Raw genomic sequence first — 26824 nt, 5'->3', positions numbered from 1 at the left:
TGACATTCTATTACAGATAGCTTAATAGGGTCGTTTTTAAAATTTACGTCGACGATACCTACTTACTGGAAAATAATTCTAAAATCAGTGAGTTAGTGTGGTCATACATGTTTGAAAATCATTTTAATAACTGAATATAGAGCAAAGGAAATATTACTTTAGGAGTGGAACAGTGCCTACTCACATTATAATATAATGTTTAAAAAAATATTGGGGTCATAATTAGAGGGAATTAGAAATTTTTGAGGTTAATATTACTTTAAAGTTAAATTTGTTGTCTCTGCGGATTCTTGAAAAACAATACCGAAAACCTATTACTGTAAAAAGGTTGGCCATTACTGAAAACTACAGATTACCTTGCTATGGCTTCTCACCCCAAGCTAGCCAGCCTCGGTCTACTTAGTGAACCCCGGCCCAGTGACCACATTCTATTCGTATAGGCCACTTTGCAAATAAGTCGCCAAGTAATATTGGTGTGATTTACATATTCATCTACAATTAATTTTATAATTTATATCCACATCCCGGTTTGCCTTCGTTGTTTTATTACCTAATGTAAGTTACTTATCACAATTGTACTTAGATAATATTTGTTTAAAAAAATTGATCAAGCTTGAAATACTAAAATTTCTTTAGCACTTGAATTTATTGAATAACATCTAGATTTTTAAGTGTTTTTTTTCCAATTAGGATTATTTTTTCTCCAAGATAACTTCTATAAACATAGGCTTGCTTGTCAATACCTATCATGTATTATTCGCAATAACACGAATTGGTAAATTGAATTTAGCAAATTGGTGATTACTTACTGATTACTTATTACTTGACTATTTATGCTTAAAACTAAAGAACTTATAAATTCCAGCAGATACGAGTATAATGGCGGAAACTCGAGAATGTCAATTGCGGCGACGACGCAGTTCGGGCAACCCCAATTTACCTCTGAACCTAGATGTCGGTTTCCAAATTGATGAAGGTAGCACCAGCCAAGGCACACCTTCACCAAACAAATGTCCAAATTCCAGACGAACGTCTGCTGCTGCTATAATGGACTTCAAAAATAAACAACAGTCTTTCGATATTCAGGTAGAGGAGGTATTTCATATATCATGATAAATCTCCATTTGTGAACTATATAAATTATTTTATGTATATATGTATGCTATGCTATGCCAATCAGCAATAAGTCATAAAAACAGAACAAAAATGAAGAAAATGAAGATAGATCTGCGTTGTACGGTTAAGGGACATTGCCTGCCCTATTAAAAAAAAAGCTGAGACGAAAGAGGTTATTAGTTATCCTGTAGATTTATACCTACTCAATATTTATTTGTTAATATGTTGGAGATAAGGATAACTTCATTTATGAAGTTATCCTTATCTCCTTGAACGGTCTTTTTATAATTGTAGACTTTACAGATCATAACAAAATATACATTTACTATCAGGCATATGACGTACTCTGTTTAATTAAATTTGTACAACGTCGTCTGCATGGTGCCTTTAAGCCACTTATTTCTGTCGCTAAACAACATGCTTTGGAAAATCATATAGTGAGGATGAGAAATGCCATTTAAATTACAGGATACAAAAAAAGACACCTCGGTTAGTATTAATGGCAGTGCATAATCGGTACATCTATAGGCAACGGTTGCTACTTCGTTAGGTTTGCCGTCAACTTATTAGCTATTCCAGATAGATAAAACAACTTACATTGACTTCTTACTTCTAAGGTGGAAGAATGTGAAGAAGAAGAAATAGTAGTGGACAGCGATGACGAAGGTGAGGATAACAACGTCATAGCTGTTGAACGTCCCTTTACACCAACACCCATACAGGACTTTGGAGCCAGCGTTGTTTACACTGAAGGTGATTGAATTATTGTTGTACCTGTCATTCGTTTTATGCCTTTCCTTTTTCGTTAAGATGACAAAGATAATTTTATTCTGAATAAAATTTATATTATGAATAAAAAAGTTTCCAACATTTTCTTTAATAATAATAACGCTGACGCTGAAATTATATAGTATTAAACTACCTATTAAGTATGCATGTCATACAATGTCAAGACACACATAGGAAGAAATATGGGGCACTTGCCACTTACTAACAAATTGAAAGCGGTCGACAATTTACAATCTTTACTGAGGCTTACATAAAGAATATACAGCTTAAATTGGATTAACTTGGTCAAGGTTGAAAATCTAACATTAGTTCCAACCGACAACGTAGACTTAAGATTATATTTTCCTTGATATTCTAAATATTTACATGTATTTTAAAAAGGTTTTTACGAACACAAATATGTTATTAAGCAAAACAATTCATTTCAGGTCCACAAGTCATGGATTTCCTGAAAGTAAGAGCATTAGAACACGACTGTTATACAGATGTCTCAGATGCAGAGAGTGACGACGAAGAGGGAAACTAACGTCATAATAATATAATTAAGCCAATTATATGTTTCTTACAATGTTTAAGATAAGGAAATTATGGGTTTCAATCAATAATAATAGTCCATTATTCTTAACTGAAACACTCTTAATGATAGGTATATGAAATTTTATATTAGCTAGACGTGCTGTGCATCATGCGTGCATCATGGTTGTCACTCAACTGTGTGAATCTTGAAATTGTTGGATTATAATGTTTGTTGGAGAAATTTTCCGTAATCTATTAATACGAAAATATGTATTCAGATTATTTCTAAGTAAGTATATCTAATATAATCCATTCTACTACAATTCCTTTCGTTATATATATTATACAATACGACACAACATCTTTATGACAATTATAATCAATTCTCACATTTGGTCACGATCTATACCTATCTATACCTTACGTACTTAAGCTGATTCTCATTTGTAACATGTAATGGATATCCTTAAGATTAATTATAATATAATCAATTTATACATACATTACATTTTTATTACACCTACGTACTAAATATCGTAGAAATTAACAACTATTATGTATACCCGCGTGGAACATATCTAAACTTACTCGTACATGCTATTTGTTATTGTACACAATGAAACATCCACAAAAAATTGTACTTATTTAAATAACATTGATTATTTTAATGACTTATGTAAATACTTCTTATTGTTAATAGGTAGTATTCACATATAAACAGCTTGTCGTTATAATATAGTGTTTTCATTGACATAAGCATTTAGATGATTTTCATACTGAAATAAATTTAAGGTGCTCAATAACAATTCGGAAGCCCAGATACAACATGAGGATAAGCTCGGTTAGTATTTTTCTAACTTTTATGTAACTAGACTGGCAAAGAAGCTGTCGGCCCACCACACGGAAAACTACAATCGTCGCCTATATAGTAACAACCACGAATAACACTGCATCGTGTCATCATGTAATGACCGTGGCACCCCTTGTGTATTGCCGTTCTCGATAACTAATGTGTTACAATACCTCTTTACCCTATAATTAACTTTTCAGCATATAGCAATAAATTATTCTTATTAGCATTATTCATAATTTTATTGAGCACCGTTGTATACTATTCCACAGACCATCAATGAGAATGTTCCAGAACAACTTGAATTAATTAATCTCATAGTTACTCCACTTAAAAAAATAATCACACTCTATAGGTATGCCAAAATTAACATGGTTCTAAGGCACGTCTTTTCTCGCCTACACTTGAATCGTGCCCAGACATACAAATCTATTAAGATATCGTAAAATACAGAGCTAATTATGTAGATTAGTCGTCAAGATTTCAAATGACGTAAAGTCTAACTTTATACTCGGATGTATACTAATTATTATATAACTTCAGGCAAAAAAATTGTAACAGTTAATAGAACACTTAGGGAGTCATTGTATTGTTTACTTAAATGCGGCAAAGAATAATTATCCCAGGATAACTATGCAATTATATAGTATTTACTACGTAAAATTGCTTGTTGTCAATGAACCTAGTATTATTATATTATTTCACAATTGGACTATTTATCGTATTGTGAATAGTAGTACCTACTTAGTAGTAGTACTATAGTACGATCAAGCTTTGTATGTTGTTTCTGAAAATAGTTAATGGTAGAATGCGCGAAACAAATATGCATAAGTTGAATTTTTCAAAAAATAGTGATATGGGATATAATCGAATGTCGCTTCACGATTTGACCATTTTGTCTAGTAGGTAGTCAATAAATCTTATTACTCATGTACCTACATATATGTCAGATAATTTGACAGTTGCAAACTGTTATACAACTGTTGCTCCTTTTGTTTTGTTCAATATATTGCAAATAATTGTTAGAAAATTACGTAACTATTCTAATAATCTAACTTGAGTGTTATGTTATGTATACTAAAACATATTTTTTATATAGTAGTCATCATAATATTCCTTAAATGTAGTCATAATTAGCCTACCTACGTGTTACGTGACAATAGCGATAATAGGTTATGTTGATGTCTTACGTGACAGGTTATGATACCTATTTCCTTGAAACCTTCAAATATATGATAAAGAAATTCAGTACCTACATACTTGCCTAAACAAACATGTAGGATTGTAAAAACACTGTTTTAGGTAGCTGTTTTAAAAAATATTTTTTCCAACTTTAAATAGGACAGCCCTACTTCTAGTATGTACAATTATAAGACACCAAGTCAATAATTGCTATAGTTAGTACATCTGTAATTGTTGCATACTTATATTGAGTAATAATTAGGCACAGCTAAGCCAATACAACTCAGTAGATATTTAATAATAACAATACTTACTTCTATACTGTAGATAGTTCATAGGTAGGTTTACATAGGACTGTAAAGTCATCTGCGTGGGATCTCAGCCTCACCTATTACACCAAGCAGCTTGGGTTTTTCAAGAAGGGTATATTAGGGTTTCTTAAGAGTCGGCAACGCGCACGTGATACCCCTGGTGTTTCAGGCGTTCATAGGCTACGGTAACCGTTTACCATCAGATGGGCCGTATGCTTGATTGCCACCATCGTAGTATAAAAAAAAAGCTTGGTTTGTAAGCTGCGTTTCGATTGTAGGATGCGAGTAGGCAGTGTAATTACAGGATAAGAAGCATGGCATCTTAGTTCTTTGGAATGGTAACGCATGAGTGATATTGCGGGTCTCACATGTAAATATGATGTTCGTAGTGCTGTTCATGTATATAGGCGACGATTCCCGCTTACTATACGGTGGAACATCACCTTTCTTAACATTTAAATTAAATAAAAATAGGCCATTTTTAAGAACAAAAATATATCAAAGCAATGCATAATGATACGAACATATGCACAAAACATAATGATTGTATGAAATATTTCCAAATATGCAATGAGTGACTATAAAAAGACAAATGACTACACAAATGACGCCATCAGTCAACATCAATGTTAACTGTGAGAAAAAAATACTTTAATAGTCTTTATAAGACTTGCCTACTACTCTGGGCAATTTGCTGATTTACTATTGTATGCCTCCATACAGTGAAGGTAAGAGGAATTTGGATATTTTATACACATATATGATGATTTCATAAATATAAATTTAATTACAATACAAGTCACATATAATATACTACACTTATACTTGAATAAATTACACGAGCTTTATAATAGGAAAATGTCTATGTACAGAGAAATCAAATTCTGGAGGCGTAGTCGAATCTCGTTTGTGGCCGCCGGCTAACAATTTCAATACAACGAAATTTGTTTTAGCTACTTTCAGGAGATCTGTTATCTGTAACAAAATTTTATTACATTAGTTAAGAAGAATCTATATTACATTGATATAGACGTCAATTCAAGACCAAACCGAAGGAAGTGCAAAAGTAGATACAATGTTTAGTTGCAAATGGTGCCCGATATGGGAATCTCAAAAATTAAAACTAAATTGTGAGAGTGCCAGAAAATTTTCAATATAACTTCAAATTCAAATTCAAATTCAAAATATCTTTATTCATGTAGGTCTATTACAGACTCTTATGATATGTCAAATCTACCGTCAGTTCGGAATGATATCGAGATGAGAAGAACTGACAAGAAACTCAGCTCGTAATTTTTTTTCAAATAATAGTGGAACATGTTTACGATAAATACAGTTATTAAAATTCAAATTTGGGAGAATAGAGTGACCACCAGCATATGCTATCGCAAAGAACAAAAAATTTAATCAGTGTTCACAACCTGAACAGACCAGTCCCCACAAGCAGCACCCGTTCACGAGTATGACGTATGAGCCAGCCATCATTGTACTCAACCATATTTGAGGGAGCACATCGACCCGGCCCACCACGCCGCCACAAGTTTGAACTTTATAGCGAGCATGACTGTTTCAGGTTACTCCACTACGTCAATTATATTATTTACAGCATAGGCTGTACCGATCACAGTTTTCACCCATTACAATATTAAATTTACATTATTTAATTTACAATATTTAATTTACAATATGTCATTACAAAATTTATAATAAGTTTCTTTATTGTTATTACATTATCCATGTCAATGGGAAAAATTATATGCCTCATAACAAAAGTTAAAATTGTAATTAAGTCCACACATTGTAGTCATTTAAGTAGTCGTTTATTTTATAATAAGCTTTAGAGCAAAGTGTTTTTTTTACATGCATCTTAAATTTGGCTTCACTTAAATTTAAAACACTATCTGGCAATTTATTATAAAAACGTATACAATGTCCCATGAAAGATGTACTTACTTTTTTGAGACGATAACTAGGCATATTTAATTTATTTTTATTCCTTGTATTAAAGGCGTGTAAGTGACTATTTTTTGGAAATAAATTTAAGTTTTTGCGTACATACATAATATTTTCATATATATATTGAGAGGGAACAGTAAGAATACCTGTTTCTTTAAAGCGTTCTCTAAGAGATTCGCGACACGGTAAATTATATATTGAACGAATTGCTCTTTTTTGTAATATAAAAATTGATTCTACATCAGCCGCTCTTCCCCACAATATAATACCATACGACATTATACTATGGAAGTAACTAAAATACACTAGTTTCGCTGTTGCAGTATCAGTCAACTGTCTAATTTTTCTGATAGCAAAAGCAGCCGAGCTTAGTCTTTTGGCTAGTGTGAATATATGTGGACCCCACTGCAATTTATTATCTATTACAATACCAAGAAACGAAGTCTCATCAACAAAGTCCAAAACATGATGATTCATACTAACAGTTGTCGTTACTTGTTTTACATTTGGTAAAGAGAATTTACTCTACCTGTAATTGATATAATTTACTTACCTCTTGGTCAGGCGTTGTAATGGTTTCCAATAGAGATCGAGCTTGTTGAAAATGTTTACAACCTCCAAGATATAGTATCACAGGATTTTCATATCTGAAATGGAACAAGAAACAATATTTTAAGTGGAAACATTTTTATCGTAAACAGAACATCAACTAGTAGAAATGTCGCACGCTAGGGATAGTTTTAACAGTCCTAAGTAGGTACAAGACATTTGCCTAGGTAGTTTTATTTTGACCGAAATTTAAAAAAGCTGTTTGAATTTAAAAATACTGACGGTTCAGATGACCGTAAGTGACAACCGTCGCCTATTAAACGAACGGCATTACGTGATGCGTTACTATTACGGAAACCTAAAGCACATTCTTACAATGCAAATTACAGTGTAATTTCACTACTTCAACTCAACCTTCAACCCAAGACAGTTTACAAAGCAAATTGAAAATTTACTTTGCATGCTGTGTTCAGCCCACAAGGACCACATAAACCACTCACATGTAAATACATACATTTACAATAATGTGCTTATCATGGGTGATCCTAATAAATAATAAAAATAGTGAAATACAGAAAACTCAAGGAATCAACTTTATACAAAGTGTAGGTACGTCATTCAGAAAGCGATGATATCATACTCACTGCAGCGGCTGTGTCATCTCACAGAACTCATGATAGCGGACTTGTGGTGGTGTGATAACTGAGAGTGGGGCGAACCGGTGCTTGTACCGGACTGCTTCGTTATCAAACTCTGACTTCGGCTGGCGTATCTTTCCCTGTAGTTTGAATGCTACTAAAGCCTAAAAAATAAAAATATCACGTCTTGTCACGATGTTCATCTGGGATAAACTCAAAATGGGAAATTTAGATCAATATGTGTAAAAGATGTCATCTTTCTTATAGATCTCAGTATCGTGAGAAGTATAAGTTACAGCGACGCGTAGCTGGGTAAATACCATTGTAGTAAAATAAAATATTAGACGCGTGAAAATGTTTTAAAAGGAATATTTTTTTTTTACTTATCATAGCTCCCCTTCTTTTTAGTAAAAGGCTTCTTTAATGTGATTTCATAGCATTTAACGAAATAATTTTCGTAAAACATTAAACCAGAGATGTGAAACTCAATTTTACAGAGGGCCATATATTAATCAAATCAGATTGAAATAAAAAAATGTACTGAATTATTATAATGTTTTATTTATTGAATTATATAAATACACGGTTGTTAAATATGTAGGCGATGAATATGCGATCGACCTTTAATACAGCCGAGGGCTGGATGCGACCCACGGGCCGAATCTTTGACATGACTGCATTAACCCCTTACTACTTTTTACAAAAAGTCTAAAAAGATCAATTATTTTAAACATTTAAAAAATAATGAAAATACCTTGTAATACCCTCCGCACATGTTCTGCATGACTTGACACATGAGACCCTCGCGTGCGTACGGCCGACTTCGTTTCTTCTGTTTCCGCGCGCCGCCACGCTTAGCGTCCGCCCTTCGTGCCCCTTCATTTGCTAGTGTTTCTGCGCGTCCTAACGCTGATACCAGCCAGCCGTATAAAAACTCATATAAATACCTACAAATGAATATTAATGCTTCATTACTCATAAATTACAATTATTTATATTATTGCAGTAGCCTGATAATTGATCAATTACTAACTTTTTTGTGTAATATGAATTGCAAACAAGCTGACGGTCCACCTGATTGTAAGAAATAACCGTCGCCTATATACATGAACAGCACAACGGACATCACTAACTCGCCGACTTGCTACTCATGCGTTGCCGTTTAAATATATATATATATAAAACTAACCAGAATATATAGTGATATTCGTGTACGCTGTACAACTCCAACTCTAGCCCGGAGAGAAGGTAGGCGATCATTACTCGTAGCACGTGGTACAGGAGCCAGGTGCCGAAGTAAGCGCGAAGACCCGAACCCGCCGCACCGCTCACCACCGCGTCCACACTCTCAGCCTATACCATACATTTTTTATATAATTTACACGATTGCCTTTATACGTACACATTATATACACATTTTCTTCTGCGTGAAAGCCGATTCCCGCGTGAAAGAGTACTAGAAACGCGCCAGTTCGCACATTCCCACGATCTTTGGCGCATTTTTTAATAATCTTATTATGCAGCAAAAACATAAATATACAGTTATCGATAATTTATATATTCTTGTGTTTTAAACTTGTCTGTGGAAAACATAATTTGTGAAATAAAATTTTAAAAGTGAAATGACATGAGTCACATACGCAAATCCGTGCGAAAGTTAGAACAAAAAAATTGGTAAATACAATTTTTTCTACAATACGGCAATGGTTCGCCTGTTACAATAAAATAATCTTACAGACAATATGGGCATGTCAAATTTTATGATCGCCATCACACAAACTGGTATTATATTCATTGGAACAATTTTTAATAGTGATATATTTATTATTTATACCTCATCTTGAAGTGTTGCAAACTCATCCAACAGCAATGCAAACTTGTCCCTTTGGCGCGCTCTATTATGGCCGCAGACTTGCAGCAACACAGCAAACGGACGCACACAACGACTCAGAAAGTTCTCCACGAACTCACGCGTCTATAGTAAGTAATATAAGAATAATAAATAAGCCAAAGCAATATACACAGTGTGATATAGTAATTGTATTTGAGTGATAAGTTATTTTATCTAACGTAACGCTACGTTTAGTATATAAAGTAATAATAAATTAGTACAATTTAGAGTATCAACATGTAAGAATCAAAATACACAAGATCCAATCCTACTGGGTGTTTTGTTGTTGTTGGTTACTCTCACCACCGATCCCGTCATCACAACAGCGACATCTAGTCCTAAGCTACGTAGAGCTCTTGTGGTGTGGGTACTAGACAACAGATACAAATACTTAAATACTTTTTTTGCAAACACATACAAAAATATACACATAACGAAACATAACCTGAATACAAATATTTGCATCGTGCGAAGAAATGAACCCGCGACGACCGAAGTAAGGCGGTGTACTAAACCGCTAGATCACTGAGGATATCTGTATGAATAGTTCTGGGTTATAAAAACAATATGGCGGCAGAAATAGAGAACAGATATACCAATCGTCAGCATTGGTATTTGTACAAAGTATGCCTTGATCTAAACAACAATTAGTGACCCTTAACAGTACTTACTTGTGGTGTAGAGACTATTGGAGACTTCGTCGTCAGTGAGGGTGGATTGACGAAATTCTTGACTGAGTCGCGCAGTATTTCGAGCAGTGCGTGGTGAGGACGCGGCGGGCCAGCTTGGGCAAGAGAAGCTGTGCTGGCGGGCGATGGACTCAAATACAATAACTGTAATGCTGACCGCGACAGAATGCACGCGCGCTGGCGACTGAACTCCATAAAGAAGTCCTGAAATAATCAGTGTTATATTGAAATGCATATATAACTTTTATATATAATTGGAATGGCAAACAAGGTGACGAACCGATGGTAAATGGTAGCCATTGCCCATACATATGAACAGCACTGCGATCATCAGTTTATTATGAGACACCCTGATACCCCTCAAGCTTTGCTATTCCAGAGCACTAAGACGTCATGCCTTTTATCTTGTACTCTGTCTTATCTCACTCTTTTTAGTCAAGCACCAAGCAGCTTACATGCTTTGTAAGCTGCTTGGTGTCTGAAATAGTTGTGTCAGATGATTGAAACCCAAACAGATACTTTTTGCAAAGTCTATCGTAGATAATAATTAAAGAAAAAACTACTTGTCCACTCTTATTCTTCCTTCCATCGTGAACCAATCCAATTTTATATTTATTTGTTCGTACATTTTAAATGCGTAAATAAAGATTTTTATCTTTATATAGAAACTATGATTCGAGTACTAATTCGAAGGCTTGAAGAAACCAAACTTGTTATATTTTAATATCCAAATTTAACTTTACACACACACTCACAAAATGTTAATTTTTAAAATAATAATACAATTACCAATGCAGTATGGAAATTAGTACAAGAGGTGATCTTCCATGCGTGGCGCAACCTTGTCACCTGCTCGTCGAAGTAATGTAGTGCATCCAAACGGGGCTTAATGCGCGTATACCTCGGGAACGTCGGCGGTAACAAACGCTGATTGATCATAGGCTCAAATCCCATTGGATTTGGAGAATCAGCTGCGAAAATATTTTGGCACTGATAAAGTATTGTACTTTATTGTATTTCAATTAAATAACTTGATAATAAAAAATACTTCATATAGTATAAAAATGCTCGCATACTAGTTACTTTTTTAAAAAATACTTTTATTGTACACAAAAAATAGTTACAAAGATTTACTTCTTTTATTTATCAATATACAAAGGTTTATTATTGCCTGTGTATATATCCTCTTCTGCTTATTTCTTCTTCATTCCAGAATGGTTTCCTTCATTTATTTTTTAATATTACATGCCAATAATATATTATCAGTTTTGTCAGTTTAGATTTCTTAGTCGCAACATTATGAAAACATTATGAAAATTTAGTACAGATTTTATGGAATGCAGTAAAATTGTCTTATTGAATCACAGTTACCAGTTAGTTAGTTAATAATACAATATATTAATTTTAAAAGCATACACTAACAATTTTCAATCGGTTGTGTCCCTTTTCCAGCAGTCTTTATGATAACCTTCATCATTTCTGAACAACCATTCAACAGAGCTACACAATCTGCTCCAGACTGGGAATCTCTCTTTGTTATTAACAGAAGTGCTTGATAGAACATTCTTGTGAACCTGATTCTTGCTGCTAACGCGCTCCACTCACTATTCGCCTGTACAACCATATATTGAAGTTATAATCAAGAAGTTAACTTTAATATACGAGTTAAATTAATTAAATAGCAAGGACATCTAACTCAATGCTAGTAAGCCAGAGTGCCATGAAGAATTTTGCACGTAATAGTCCGCAGACTCTCTCTTCTGTAATCTGAATGGTTAGTAGATGACAGTATATGTCATCTACTACTCATTCAGATTACAGAATGTAAGCTAAGTAGAGAATACAACATAAAACTTGTGATTATTTACTTTATCTACAATCTTAAATTTCAAGGATATATGTAGATTAGTAGTCGAGAAAAAAAGAAATCCATATATAATTTTTTACTTTACCAGACTTTACTTATTTATTAGATAAGTATTTCTTATACTGAAGTGACTCATATCTAGGAATCTCTACTAGTAATGGAAACAGTTTCTGAATAGTGTCAGTAGTTTTAAATTCATGGAGTGTTAAATCACCATGAATACTCAGTTTTTGTTTTTTAGAAGCATAGAAATGTGACCTGGAACCCCAAAAAACCTTCAAATTGAAGAAACATACCTCATCTTCAGCACTCCTAACTTTTTTATTTAACTCCTCCTCTTGCTCCCTGAGCATGGCGATGCATTTCTGCTCACTGACTTCGAGACTAGCATCGTAAGTGTTACCAGACTGTGGGTGAGAGCCCAACCGATAACCATATCCCATTGGTTGGAAATCTTCCTCTTCAAAGACTTGTGCTCTGCAAGGGAGTACAGATACTATAAAAAATAAAGAAAGAAAAGAAGTAGAAAACAATAGTATTAGAGGAATGTCAATTTCATGAATATAGTCTAAAAAAAGTTTCTAATGTTTTAGCAAATGATATTTGTATACCAATGACAACAATAAATTATAATACATTCTGAATAATATAGTACTTATAGCATGGATTTTTTCAAATTACAATTCATTGTCTCACTGATAATTATGGTAAAGAAATAATTATGTATATAGAAATCACATTTTTAATTAATTTTGTTTAAATAATCATACAATAAACACTCACTTGTTGATGCAATCTCTAATGCAATCAAGCAATTTGTATACAGCAATACAGTATGCTTTTAATATTTTATTTGTAATCAAATGTGGTTGATGTAAGTAAAGATTTGTGAATACTGTCTGGGCTAGGGAATGGCCTTCCAGCCAGGAAACAATGCAAGCCATTGTTGCATCAATTATACCAATGAGTTCACTTGGTTCTAGGTCATCTATCTTTATTTTGCCTGTCTGGAAACAAAATTATAAACATAGTATGTTTCATAAAATAAAACAGCAGGTGGGACAATAACTTGTCCTTAGTTATAAATAATAGTTATCAGGGATCTAATAGAAAATATATCTAATTACATTATATAAAAACAATTACATTGAATTGTCTGCTCCAGAGGCACTGGACATCATTGCACTGCTGCAGACCCAGTGCTTCTTAAGGTGAACATAAACATAGATAATAAGGACATACATATATAATATAATACTGATGAATATCCAAACAAAATTGAATAAATAAAATAATGAAAACTGCATTTATTAGAAATTTTATTTAAATTGCATTATGCATAATACATATCTAATGAAGTGTCTAATTCACATGAATTTATAATAAGGGGTGGACTGATATGGTACATTGATAGCAATGAAGTTATTAGTTCACATTACTATCTTTTACTTAATCTCCACTAATTCCCAATTATCCACATCCCATATGATCTACATACTTACAAAAATTTGATTATCGAGTATAAACTCTCACATTAGGAATATCAACACTATATAATAATATAAGGACAATTCACAGAGTGCCATTTAAATACAAGTTAAGCTTGTTAAAGCTTGTGTTGTGGTTATTAGATAACTGATATAAACACATAGTAGTTTTTTCGTAAATACATACATATTATACATATAAACACCCAGACAGATACAAACAATTTAACTCATGAATATATATGTTTGTGCGGTTCGACGAATCGAACACGCGACCATCGGAGGTAAGCCGATGCACTAAACCACTAGACCACCAAGGCCATTTAAGTATATAACATTAAGCATAAACAGATAATTTTGCAAAAATATATATTTACCGCAACAGCTTGTTGAAAATTAAGAGGTTTAGGATTCCCACGGTTACAAAGCATGCCTGCATCCATCTTTGGATCCATCATCTCAATAGCTGACATAGCTTCAAACAGCCCAAATAGATGGCCATCATGAAGTAACTCACCCAACTGTAAGTCTAAAATATGAAATTATTAGAATAGGTTACCTTACTATGCTATGCATAGTTACTTATTAACCCTTTTAAATTTATATTATACTAGCCGAACCGGCTAAGCATTGCTGCGGCTAGGGTTCTTCCTATATTTCAAGTTGGATCAAATGGCACCACAAAGTGTGAATCAAATTGCAATCGGTTTAGAAGTCCATTGCGGAGAAACAATGTGACACGTAATATATATAGAGATTACTGCTAAAGTAGTGAAATTATTGAACACAAATAAACTTAAGTTCTTAGAAGTGGCAATCAATATTTCATATGTTATATATTAAATTATATAAATTCTTTTTTTATATCTTTAGACAGTGGTTACTATTATACCTAAACTACAAAGTACATTGAAGAAAAAGCTCACCTTGTATATGTTTAAAGAAATCTGATGTTATATCAACCCAATTGTAAGTGACCTCAGGTGAGACTGACAACAAATCCATTGCACTAAAAAGTAATTATTACACATAATGTAATTAAAATAATTATAACATAAAAATAATATCAATATTTACTATATTATGAAAGTGGTGCATATAACACTGCAAACTGTTGTAGAAAGAAAGAAAAATATATTTATTTGTCACATACAAAAGACAGCAAACATATAATTAGTCATTTCATTCTTAATATTATAAACATAGTTTTATAATTAATTATAGCTACAACCAAAAAGGTTACCTCTAAGCTTTGTGTCCAGGCTGTAACACCTAAACTCTGATTTTCAGTGGAACCAGTGGGAGTAATATTTGACTACATATAATTCCAGATATAGTATTTCAAAGAAGCCAAATATAGGTATTAACATTATTTATATGAATAAATAATGTTTCACCATGCAAAATATTGTATGATTATTTTAAAATTTGTATGGTGTTCTGTTATGAATGAATATGAATATATAGTATATGGTGGTAATAATAGATTTATTAATAATACATATTTGCTTACTATATATTATAAAAAATTTAGGAAGGCCTTTGATCTGCACAATTTTTAAAATAATATTATAAATATTAAAAATTGTGCAGATCAAAGGACTTACTACATTTTTACAAGAAGTATATTATATATTTTTATATTATATACATATATACTACAAGTTACCTTTAGAACATTAACTGAGAAAGAGTGGACTGAGGCTGGATGTGTCAATAATAAAACTTAATTGGCAAATCTATGACTACCTGAGTAGTTACATTTTACTTCTTTAGTACATAATATAACAATTATGAAAGCAAAGCATATTCTGTAGTAGGTTATATTTTATGAGTAATAATTTACCTATCTATAACAGAACAAAACATAACCTTGCTAAATAATAGGCTTTGAAATAAGCATTAGCGGTGAGCAGTTATAAATTACAAAGAACTCAAAATATTATTAATGTTGTACTTATATAAATATTTATACAATAATAACAAATTACACCAACATGCTAATATTTTACTAACTACTAACCCGTCATCGTAATCATCGTTATCACCCATTTTGAAACTTGCAGACTAGAGTTATAGCTAAATTATATTAAGTAGTATTTATAAATTATGACTTTAAATTCTATTAAGAATTCATCAACAACACTCACCTCAAAAATTTTTATATCCCTTAAATAAATTTTGGCATAAAATCGAAATTCCAAATTGAAATACCTAGACTGTCAAAATTGTGTCATATTGACATTGACAGTCTTATTGACGCTATTGGGTGATTTTGTGGTAGCTCTTTAGAGGATTATATAAATATATGTTTCTAAACAATTACAGTAGATATTAATAAACTTTATAATAATGTCAAACATACTCAGCTTTATAAATCGTCAAAAGTATGTGTCATTCATGATAATGTAATACCACCTTTACATGCGGAGTAAAAGGCTCAGAGAAAAAACTAGGTACTTCGGATAAGTAAAAAGATGGTTTCAGGTAGGTAGGTATACAGTATTTTATTAAGAAAACTTAAACTCAACCTATGAATACCGTAATATCGTCAATCCTCCTTTCTTTGCCTTTGGCACCATATTGCGCTTAAAAGCTTAAAATGATTGTATTGAGCTGGGTCTTTTCTATTGCACTGGCATTTGCAAAAAAATGTATTTACCTAAGTATTTCTATCAGTTAGTACCCATAACATTAGGGGACTAGATGTGTGTGTTATCTGCCCTAAGTTATTATTATTATTTGTGTAATTCTTTTAGCTGAGTTTTTAATGTACCTATAAAAAAAAATCAGCTTTGGGACTGTGTGAATAACTTGGGTTGTCGCTATTATTATTAAGTAGGTACCTATTATGACAGTAATGGGAGATGCATAAGAGCAGGTGTTAATAATTAGAGGAAGATAAATAATGTAATATCTATGGGCATAATCAATGTTATACACAATATTAATTAAATATATTTAATACTATTTTGAAACATTCTTGTTGTAGTCGAAATGTTTTCCGTTACAGGGTCATAAATGTCGCTGTCCAGTTGCTCCGTTCCAGCGGTGTCATTTGACACTTGATTTAGCCCACTATTGCCAGGTTTCGATAAACCAATTCCATTTAGTCCCATATCCATGCAATCGAAGTGTAGAATCTGCAATCATATGTCATATAGGTATAAAATAAAGTCTTGTACATGTATAATAAATAAATAAAAAACAATTTGTATACACGCACTTATGAGTATGTATGTTACCGAGTCATACTGAATTCAAGACTGAGTTTTTGGTATCTGTTAGTAGAATCATTCATTATACATTAATTAAAAGCATCGTAACTCAGTAGTTAATACCATAATATAATATAATAGTCAGTTCAAGTACAACATCAAAAAAACTGTGAGTGTCAATTTATATTTCCGACTGATTCTCCGATGTGGAATCACCGACAACTAATCAAATCAATTCTAGAAACGGCTATAGGCTTACTACCTGCCGTTTTGTATTCAAATATACCCAGCGAAATTTGAGCATAATGTGGAGTTAGTCTGCGAGCCAGAGGCTTTTTTCATCAATTATTTCTTACCGAACTTCTAAGATGTTTAAGAAAGTTGTGAAGAGTTGTTTGGAGTAGCAAACTTGCAAACATGTAAAAACAAAATTGGTTAACTTGACCTGCTAACGGGATGAGTGTTGTTCACCATAACGTCTATAATTGATTATACTTCCGACTACTCCTATCTGGGATAACAGCCATGAAGATAAAATTATTATTTTATAATTACCTACTTTACTTAAAGTTACATATATGTGAATTTGAATAAATATATTTCTATTTTATTCGAATCCTTAGAATATTATAATGTAACTTAATCAATATCACTTACCAATACAGGGGCCTTATCAATTCTGGTATCCATATCCATACAGACATGCAACATCTGCTGAATTATGTTAATGTCGAAAAGCCTTACGCACATATCTACCAGGCCTGGCGGTAGATAAGGTACAGGAATCGGAATGCAAAATGGCGGCGGATTTCGGGCTGTAGTAATTATATATAATAATATAGTAATACAGTAATAGTAATTATTATATAAAATAATATTGTAGTAATTATATATAATTATATAATCTAATATTTAACTATATATCTACAATAAAAATGTATTCGTTTATAGCCACATCGAAGGACAATGACAAACAAACAAACACATCATAGGCACTAAGCAAAAGCATCATATCTTTATAAACAAGTTTGTTTTATTTTTTAAGTTGTTCCGTTTAATTAACATTCTCTTATTTGAGGTTCCATAGAGGTACTGGCTTACTGTATATATATTAATGAATATAATAAATATATTTGGACTGCCAAAAAAACATAATAAAACAATCTTAAACTATTATTGGTTGTTTGCTTTCTAGGTTACGTCTATGAATGAACATGATTTTTTGATATCAAATTCAGCGACATGTCACCTCAACCGTCATTATACGAACTTTGTTGTAAAGGATTGTACGGATATACCCAAGTTTAGTGAAGTAAACGTCGTACAGCAATTATTTCATGAACAAAGTTATAATAAAGAATTCTCTTGTACTCCTAGTTAAAGTAATTTTAAATAGTCAGTGGAATAAGGGCAGAGAACATATTTTAAGATAATTATTAAAAATTATACTCACCAGAAAACGTATTTCTGTATACACTGTCATTATTCATTCTCACTTCCAAGTCTAAAGTAGATTCCAAAGGTTCAAATGTCAGTACAGCGCATGCTATAATATTAGAAAAAATGATAAATATTTAAACGCATAGATCTTATATTTATGCGTTTCAAATTTAAATTTTACTTATATTAAACATTATCCTATTGCTAGTACCTGAAAGGTAGTCGTTTCCATGGTATATATCTAATGAGTTATTATATCTAATAAAGTAGATAATAACAATAATATCTCAGGATAATTCACACAGCGCTATTTAGTCCCAAACTAAGTAGAACTTGTGTTATGGGTATTAGACACCTTATGTTAATATATTTTGTTCATAAATACATGCATATATAAACAGAAAATACCAGCAAAAATCCGCAATAGTGTACTAAACCGCTGGACCACCGAGATCAAGTATTTGAAAGAGAAGTGAAGTCAAATCGATATTTGGAAGTAGGTAAGGTTTAAACATTTTAAAGATCAGGAGTTTTACAGCTTCCTTTTTACAGACTTATGCATTGAAGGGAGGTAGGACTATTATAGTACACACATACTTAATATCATAATGTATTGAAAAATAACAGTGACCCTATTACTAAGATTACTTATTGCAGATTAATTTTTTCTATATAAATGTTATAATTTTTATATGTTAAGTGAACAAAAACTTACTTCTTCTGTCAAAATTTAAAGATTCAATACGGACACCGGTGCAGCATTCACATACATAACTATCACATTTACACTTGCCGCCGGTAAATGGTAAACGTAATGACCATCCAGGACTATACCACGGACGGGGCATCATTTTCTTTATTACCTATAATATTGAAAAATAATTCTTTCACTGGCCTAAATTGAAACAAAACATATTAAACAAAATGCATAGATACTAAAGTTTTATTAAGTAAACATTTGTGTATAAAATATGTCTTAAATTATAAATAATAAATTAAACCAATACAGGTAGTCAACAAACTAAATGTAAACCGATTGTATTATAAGAATTCACATGACGCAACCGAGAATCGAACTCGGTAACTTAAAAAAATAGTTACGCAGTCCGTAGTAGTGCAGGGAATCGTGAAAAACCGGTGAGTATACACCGTGGATTCGACAGAAAATGTAAACAAAGCGTACAGTGATATACCACAACTATTAGATAATTTTATAGAGGATTAATAAAGAAAAGATGACATAAAACAACTCATATTAATATTAAATACCTTATTCGTTTCTATATCGTAATAAACAGAAAAATCTGATACATCCATTCCTTCGTCAGCTCTGCTACTCCTTAGTTCATTTTTACTAGACAACTTTGTTCCTGAAAAGTTCGTCGTTGTATATAAATTTCACAGTCACAATGATTACTATCATTTGCTATATGTATAATAATTGTAATAAAATATACACAGATGCAAAACATGTAAGTATCTCACCCAAACAATATTCCTCCACACAATACACTAATAATAACAAGAAAGTGGTTTTCAATTTCATTTCGGCAAAATCGTTAACTCAACCTAGTTCCTCTATTGTTTCTGCCTCCAGGGACACCATACAAATGACTGTATTTCGTTAACCTACGTTAACACTGGCTACAAAGGTATCACTTAAACCATTTGTATGCAAGTTATGCCGTGCGCGAGCGCACTATCGCGGGACTTTCTAAAGAAACTCCTGTGCATCGGATCGATACGGGCGCACCACCACCGAAGCCATCTTCAATTTCACGTTAAATCAGTTCTACATGCATATCATTTTCTTATGCAATTGAATTGAAGTTCATATATCCTGTAAAGTCAGCAAAAAAAAGCAGCCACTGCAGAAATTGCAGGTATCAAAATTGAAGTAACTGAGTTTCTTTGTCGTATATCATTACGTAATAACTGGCTATTTAATTAAACTGTACAAGTATCTTTACAAAATCGACACATAAGATTTATCCCGTCAGCTTATTTTAATCAATAATGTCGGAGATTGAATTCTATAAGTACAATTTGTTATGCCTCCAACAGTTGGCTTTGTACTAAATTTATAATATACTGGATGTTGAGATTTATGTAACTAGCACAGTGAAATTTCTGTAACCACCACACCCCGGACACTTCATATGAAAATGACGTGATCCCATCTCCATTGTTAACACTAGGTACATTAGAAAACAATGATTATACAATGTTGCACGTTTACAAAACGTACAATATTAACTGTAATCTGAGATATTAATTTTACTTAACAAATATAACACTGCTCATCAAAACCCAATCCACAAGACAATATCGCAGACAACAGTGTATATTCTGTAAATTTTATGGTGTTCTATATTTAATAAAACAAAATATTTAGAACAGCTTTGTTTATTTAATAAATATTGAAGTTATATTACAATAAATAGCTTTGGATAATTAAGGTACTATTAACTTATTTTCTTTCAAACAAATCCAATAAGGATCGAACTACATTCTCGTCGTATTCTTCTATATCATCAGTATCGTCGTCGACAACGGCATTGTACCCACCCTGCGGACTCACGTAGACAAGATCACCTCCATCTCCCGGCTTTGACATTGCTATTCCATTTGCGCCCATTCTGTAAAACGTTAAAAATGCAAAGAAAACATTAAATGAAGCATGATTGAAAATCAAATGTTGACTCTACATTTTGAGACTTATTAAATTAAAATAATTTCCTTCTAGCATTGACAACTGAGGGGGAGGCCTTTGTTCAGCAGTGGACGTCTTCCGGGCTAAGATGATGATGATGATGATTGAAACTGATTTATTTATTTAGATTTTCCATTTATTAAAATAATTTATCAGGCATGTAATTAGTAATACATATACACAAGATAATGTATTTGGATAGGATAAGATGTGAGGCTTTAAAAAATGATAACAATAAACAAACTCACTTTCACTTATCTAATATTAGTAGAAGTAGTTAAAATAATTTACTTACTGTAAGGAAAGAATTTTAAGAATAAGCAATATACATTTGTATAGTAATGATTCTCGAATTTCAAATTATCTATTCACAAAGAATTTAATGAATTCGTAATAAGGGGAATGTCTACAGAGATACTAACTAAAATTAGCTCAGGGATAAGTTTGTACTTTCTATACTTACCTACTGACTTGTATTACTTTACCTTGTTTTATATAGTCACGTTTTGAAAAAACAAACAATATAGATTATGAAATATTTTAATAAGGAGTAGCTGTAAGGAGTAACTGGCAATGATAGAGCGCTTTGCCTTGAATTTGATCCTTAGTTAAGGCTTAAAAGATTCTCTCTTTGGAAGATATGAAAAAAAAAACATTCGAAATTCATTCACATTTAAGTTATTTCTATTGATACTATGCTACAGATGAATGTGAAAGTCGTCTAAATTAAGCCAAATAATAAGTCACGGTTAATTACCTTCTGTAAATTTCATACCTTAAGCAATCAAATGCCATATTGAACAGCTCGACTGACCGCCATTGCCCAGTCATAGCCAAACAAAAGTGAAAGTTCCTTCCGGGGAAAAATACATCATACATTTTAGCGCACACTTTTAAGTTCGACAATCTGGGAGGACTTATGCAAATTGGCTTGGGATTTTTACCTGAAATATGCACAACAATATAAATTTATAAAATTATTTACTATATTGAAACACATAATGAAAAAGTACTATAATTTTTATGCATTACGATACTTAATTTAGAAATAAAATAAAAAAAAATACCTGACATAGAATTTTCATAAAGAATTCTGTCATTTAAACTCATAACAACATCAAAAGCGAAGTCTCCCGGAGTGTATATCACTTTCAAGCATGCTTTCTGGTTAAACAGATCCATAAAATATCCAGTGCAACATTTGCACACTCCTTGGCTACAAGTGCAACGTTCATTTTCAGACGTAGATGTTGAATTCTGTTCGTCTTGTTTGGAAATTTTGTTATGTCTTGCATATTGTGATATAGTAGCTATATTTTTTAAATTTATACGATCTAATGTTAATAATGCGCTGTCTGGTACTTCTGTTTCGTGTAATCGATCCAATGTTTTATTTACACTGTCCTGTTTATTTGCCACTAAAATAATACTGAGACATTAATAAAATTAGAGATATTAAATAAATATCGAGCAAATAAAATTGACTTACCGCTGTATTCTGATCGAACTAATAAAAATAAAGTCACAAGTAAATAAAAAGTTTTGTTTATGTATTGTTTCATAATGTTAAAATTACTTTATGGTGAAGTTACGCGTGCGCCGGTCGAGTGAATATAAGAGACACTCCAATTCGCTTGCGGAGATTTGAACCGGTTTAAGACGACAGAGAATCTTTGTATTCACAACTTTCACGTTCATTGCATAAAATTATATTCTTATGTACTACTATCAACGTATGTAATATATGGTTAACTAATTTAATTAAATGAAAGTTAAATAAAATTTGTAATCTTTTATTTCGTACACAAGCTCGACTGTTATTATTTACTACGTTACTGGTACGTATAAAATAATATTTTGAAATATTATTAAAATATTTCACATTAACTGATATATATATTTATCTACGTAAATATTTTAACATAAAGATATTATAATAATAACAAACCTATAGGCTATAATTTTATAAATTTGGCATTAATTTAATAATATAATAAATATCTTATAACATAAATATTATATAGAAAATAATATATCGGTAGATACACTATTGTACGTTCATATCGCTAGTCTAATTGTCTGCCGTCAAATATACCCTCAACGGCATCACCGAGAGCGTCTAGGGGCCCATCATCGTCATCATTAGATCCCCCAAATAGCCCATCTCCGCCTCCACCTCCACCAAGAACTGTACTTGCTGCATTTTATAAAAATCCGCCTTCTTCGTCCCTATCACTATTACCAAATAGATTGACAGGCTTTGGTCCTGCTGATATTGGTTTAGGTCTTAGTCCAGTTTGAATTCCCGAAGAACCGAGACTGAAAACAAATTTATTGTTTCTATATTACACATTTTAACAGCCTATTTAGGCGATCAACCTTTCTGTATCCATTAATTATTAGTTTTTATTGTATGTAGTTTTTATTGTAGATTGTGTTCAAAGACATAGTCATAGAAATATTACTAGCTTCATTAAAAACTAGTAATATTTGAAAGACTATTTCTTTTAAAACACATCTATAATATACAATCGCTTACCCAAAACATCTAAATGAAGCCGAGTAAACAGTAAAACCACCAATATCCGCGTCAATGTCCAAACAAGCAAATGCATTTCTATTGCGTATACGAATATTTGATATTTCGGCACAGATACGTACAAATGGTGCTACTCTGGGATTAAAACATATGGGCGGTGGATCACTAGCTGTAATGTAAATAATGTTAAGTTATTAATAAATACTCACTGCACCGCTATACATATGTTAATAATCATCGTTTTAATTTAAAATTATATTTTTCTTGCGTTTTGAATGAGATTTCGCAACAATAAAAATTAAGTTGTTCACTTGATCTATGCGTATTAAATTTGATACCCAGTGATTTGTTAAATTTATAACACAAAAATTACAATCATTTCTACGTAAGGGCGATATTGTTTTAATTTATATTTCTGCCTGCAATCAAATATCTAACATTTTTAGTTATTATATCAATCCTACCTGAAACTCTACGTCTAATCTTAGTATTATTATTCACGCTTAGCTGAACATCGAATACAAAGTCTTCAGGTATAAAACTAATATTTCCACATGCTTTCATGTTAAATCTTTCTAAAATTGCCCCAGTACAACAACCGCATTGTCCACTACGACATGCACAAGGAAATCGAAGTAACTGCCCAGTGACTTGTGGTGCCTCTGTTGTAGTAATTTCTTCGTCTGATACAGGACTTTCAGTTACATTTGGATTTATAGTTGTCACATCAACTTCTTGAATTTCATCTTCACTAATTGCTGTAGTTTCTACAACTTGATTTACTTCTGTCACTTCATCTGCTGTGTCGTATTCTACTTCATTATCATCTTGATGTACGTGAATTGGTACAACTATAGTGACTGGTGATTTTAACACGGGAGTTGGACGAAACGCTCTCTTCCAAATGATCTTTGGAATATTAATATTTATTATTTCATATGGTCTGTCTTCGGTTAAAATCAATTCATCTGAAATTTATTTCGCATTACATTATAATAAAAGAATAAATTTATATTTATAGTTTAATAACAACAAGTTATATATCTGTAATAGAGGGAATGATATCAACGCAAATAAAAGATGTTAAGAATATAAATTATATTAAAATAATAAATAAATTATTTTATAATTAAATAATATTAAAATTATTGTAATAAATTGTAAAACTATAAATCCATATTGCATTTTTTTACTCCAGTCATCATCCATATAATCGAATTAACATATAAGACTACTTACCTGACCCAGTATTACTCGAAGCAATCGTACATAAAACTAGTAACACAAAAAAACACTTCATAATCAGTATCATTTTCCGCATAGAAAGTACTATTAAGCAGTAAGAACGGTTACGCGTGACTTTCCAGTACAAATAGTAAGCAGCAAGTTCACTCCAGGTATATAACAGCCAACTAACAATGTGTCAATACATCTCGTATTTTAGCTACAGACTTAATGTGAACAAGTTTTAAATTTTAATGTCGTTACAAGAGAAAGTTGGGACTCAAAACTACATTGTCAGTTTCAACTTTCGATACGTGAAGTAAATTTAATAAATCATCTTTGTTTCAGTACGTACCTAATTATAATTTGGCGCCTAGATAAATGATTATTACGCAATATGAATTAATTATTAGGAAGTTGATTTCATCTTTCTGTCAAATTCGTTATGAGGCAAACAGAGAAAACCGTGGGCCATGTGTGTACTTCTCTTATTACTCTTGTTTCATTAATATTTACAACTCATACATATGCGCCGGTCAGAGGACTCTTAACTCTTCAGATAATGAGATGCATGAGAGATGAGAAAAAATCATGTATCTGATCACAATACGAGTAGTCTCTCTTTTATTTTATGTATAGTATATGTGAAACATATCGCCTATCTATGTTGGTGGATGTTGCAAGAATTCAGAAATAAATGGATAATGGATCGAAACGAGGTAGATAAAATCACTCTTTATATACTGAAGTACAGAAACAGACCGGGTTTCTCGATTATTGATATCTTTGAGCCACACGAAAATCAATTTCATAGAAAAATGGACTCAATTGTAGGAAAATTAATAAAACTTCCTCATTGGAAACGTATATATTATATATGATATATACTAGACCTCTGACATCTCTATTTGTAAGTATTTATTTGTGTGTAACTATATACATAAATAAATGTAAAAATTTAGCCGTAACAATAAAATTATTGTGTCGAATTTCAAAGTACAAAATTAAATAATTTAAATCTAAAATAACAATGTCAAAATAATAATAATATCCGAATTGAGCTACTGTAACAGTCACTCATCAAAAATTTGTCAACGGAGTAAAATATTTTTTAAGTTTAGTTTTGAAATTAGTTTTATAAATAGCATCTTTTAAATCACTAGGCAGTCTATTAAATAGTTTTACAAACTGATAACATACACTGTGTTTAACAACTTCTTATCTAGGTACTATCTTAGAAAAGCGTAGAAAAGCGGTGTGCTTTTCTTCCGATAGTAAGATATTATAATAGGATAGTCGCAGGTTCGATTCATCGCACAGTGCAAACATTTTTATTTTTGAGTGAGTATGATTGTTTGCATCGGCATGAGTGTATATTATGCATATATTTACAAAAAAATGTCTAAGTATTTATCAGTTGTCCTAGTACCCATAACACATGCTCTTACCGTGGGACTAGATGGCGCTGTGATAATTCAAGTCCAAGGTTATTTATTTATTTATCCTGTTTGATACTTAGGACCACAGATAACATTACTTAGGACTAACCATTTCCTAGAATTTGTTATTAAGGTACATTCTAATCTCTAAGGAGTGTACTGCACACTGGTCTCCAAATAGTGTTGAACTATTAAGAAGTGAAATGTCTATTTTAATTCACTCAGTACTTTTCATATACTAATTATATATTAATTGACGTATATTAATTCGCTTCACTTGATTTGGTTAATATCTAGGTTTACTAAATCTGTTTGAATTCATTTTATATAAATACTTCAACATCATACTTTACCAAAGAGTTATAATCAATTTCATAATTTTTTTGCTAATATTTGAGTAAGAGGTAACT

The 26824-nt window shown here is 31.9% G+C and overlaps 4 protein-coding genes and 1 pseudogene across 5 annotated transcripts; 1 reads left to right on the top strand and 4 right to left on the bottom strand.

Annotated features, from left to right (window-relative positions):
• Positions 1–879: 879 nt before the first annotated feature.
• LOC131843503 (uncharacterized) lies at positions 880–2508 on the top strand. The gene is made up of 3 exons (XM_059192171.1): positions 880–1086; positions 1734–1869; positions 2334–2508. Exons 1-3 carry the CDS (start codon positions 880–882, stop codon positions 2429–2431), a joined length of 441 nt encoding a protein of 146 aa, XP_059048154.1. The 3' UTR covers positions 2432–2508.
• A 3017-nt stretch (positions 2509–5525) lies between these two features.
• Positions 5526–16074, bottom strand: LOC131843407 (N-alpha-acetyltransferase 35, NatC auxiliary subunit). Of its 2 annotated transcripts, none has more exons than XM_059192039.1 (14): positions 15992–16074; positions 14768–14850; positions 14219–14370; positions 13138–13361; positions 12651–12831; positions 11910–12099; positions 11277–11458; positions 10470–10691; positions 9742–9882; positions 9097–9260; positions 8662–8854; positions 7914–8071; positions 7274–7367; positions 5526–5739 (listed from the first exon to the last, which is right to left on the bottom strand). In XM_059192039.1, the coding sequence occupies exons 2-14, from the start codon at positions 14844–14846 to the stop codon at positions 5599–5601; spliced, it is 2121 nt and encodes a 706-aa protein (XP_059048022.1). In that variant the 5' UTR covers positions 14847–14850; positions 15992–16074; the 3' UTR covers positions 5526–5598. The 2 variants fall into 2 exon arrangements, with proteins under 2 accessions (XP_059048022.1, XP_059048021.1); XM_059192038.1 differs by lacking the exon at positions 15992–16074 and adding an exon at positions 15865–15893.
• Positions 16075–16792: 718 nt separating this feature from the next.
• On the bottom strand, positions 16793–20045 carry LOC131843408 (uncharacterized). The gene is made up of 6 exons (XM_059192040.1): positions 19985–20045; positions 19769–19869; positions 19215–19362; positions 18513–18605; positions 17717–17874; positions 16793–16984 (listed from the first exon to the last, which is right to left on the bottom strand). The coding sequence occupies exons 1-6, from the start codon at positions 20043–20045 to the stop codon at positions 16793–16795; spliced, it is 753 nt and encodes a 250-aa protein (XP_059048023.1).
• An 885-nt stretch (positions 20046–20930) lies between these two features.
• LOC131843493 (uncharacterized) lies at positions 20931–22854 on the bottom strand. Its single transcript, XM_059192159.1, has 4 exons — positions 22702–22854; positions 22280–22630; positions 21988–22156; positions 20931–21138 (listed from the first exon to the last, which is right to left on the bottom strand). The coding sequence occupies exons 1-4, from the start codon at positions 22772–22774 to the stop codon at positions 20970–20972; spliced, it is 762 nt and encodes a 253-aa protein (XP_059048142.1). The 5' UTR covers positions 22775–22854; the 3' UTR covers positions 20931–20969.
• A 424-nt stretch (positions 22855–23278) lies between these two features.
• Positions 23279–25072, bottom strand: LOC131843491 (uncharacterized; annotated as a pseudogene).
• Positions 25073–26824: the final 1752 nt, after the last annotated feature.

The sequence above is a fragment of the Achroia grisella genome, unplaced genomic scaffold (genome assembly GCF_030625045.1).
Source record: "Achroia grisella isolate CSIRO2021 unplaced genomic scaffold, CSIRO_AGI_Agris_v1 utg308, whole genome shotgun sequence".
Taxonomy (NCBI): Eukaryota; Metazoa; Arthropoda; class Insecta; order Lepidoptera; family Pyralidae; genus Achroia; species Achroia grisella.
The sequence above is the reverse complement of the archived record's forward strand: the minus strand, read 5'-3'. Positions and strand labels throughout refer to the sequence as shown.

Bases quoted from the DNA above. Each gene is read 5' to 3' on its own strand.
- LOC131843408 (XM_059192040.1), bottom strand. From the start codon at position 20,045: ATGAAATTGAAAACCACTTTCTTGTTATTATTAGTGTATTGTGTGGAG. The intron at 19,870-19,984 runs GTGAGATACTTA...CGAACTTTTCAG, and splicing joins TGTGGAGGAATATTGTTTGG to GAACAAAGTTGTCTAGTAAA. The intron at 16,985-17,716 runs GTAAGTGATATT...ATATGATTGCAG, and splicing joins TTGATAAGGCCCCTGTATTG to ATTCTACACTTCGATTGCAT.
- LOC131843407 (XM_059192038.1), bottom strand. From the start codon at position 15,893: ATGGGTGATAACGATGATTACGATGACGG. The intron at 12,100-12,650 runs GTATGTTTCTTC...ATGGTTGTACAG, and splicing joins TTAGGAGTGCTGAAGATGAG to GCGAATAGTGAGTGGAGCGC. The intron at 7,368-7,913 runs GTGAGTATGATA...GTTCCATTTCAG, and splicing joins GAGATGACACAGCCGCTGCA to ATATGAAAATCCTGTGATAC.
- LOC131843493 (XM_059192159.1), bottom strand. From the start codon at position 22,774: ATGAAACAATACATAAACAAAACTTTTTATTTACTTGTGACTTTATTT. The intron at 22,631-22,701 runs GTAAGTCAATTT...GTATTATTTTAG, and splicing joins AGTTCGATCAGAATACAGCG to TGGCAAATAAACAGGACAGT. The intron at 21,139-21,987 runs GTATGAAATTTA...AACGTTTTACAG, and splicing joins ATGGCATTTGATTGCTTAAG to AATGGGCGCAAATGGAATAG.
- LOC131843503 (XM_059192171.1), top strand. From the start codon at position 880: ATGGCGGAAACTCGAGAATGTCAATTGCGGCGACGACGCAGTTCGGGC. The intron at 1,087-1,733 runs GTAGAGGAGGTA...CTTACTTCTAAG, and splicing joins AACAGTCTTTCGATATTCAG to GTGGAAGAATGTGAAGAAGA. The intron at 1,870-2,333 runs GTGATTGAATTA...AATTCATTTCAG, and splicing joins CAGCGTTGTTTACACTGAAG to GTCCACAAGTCATGGATTTC.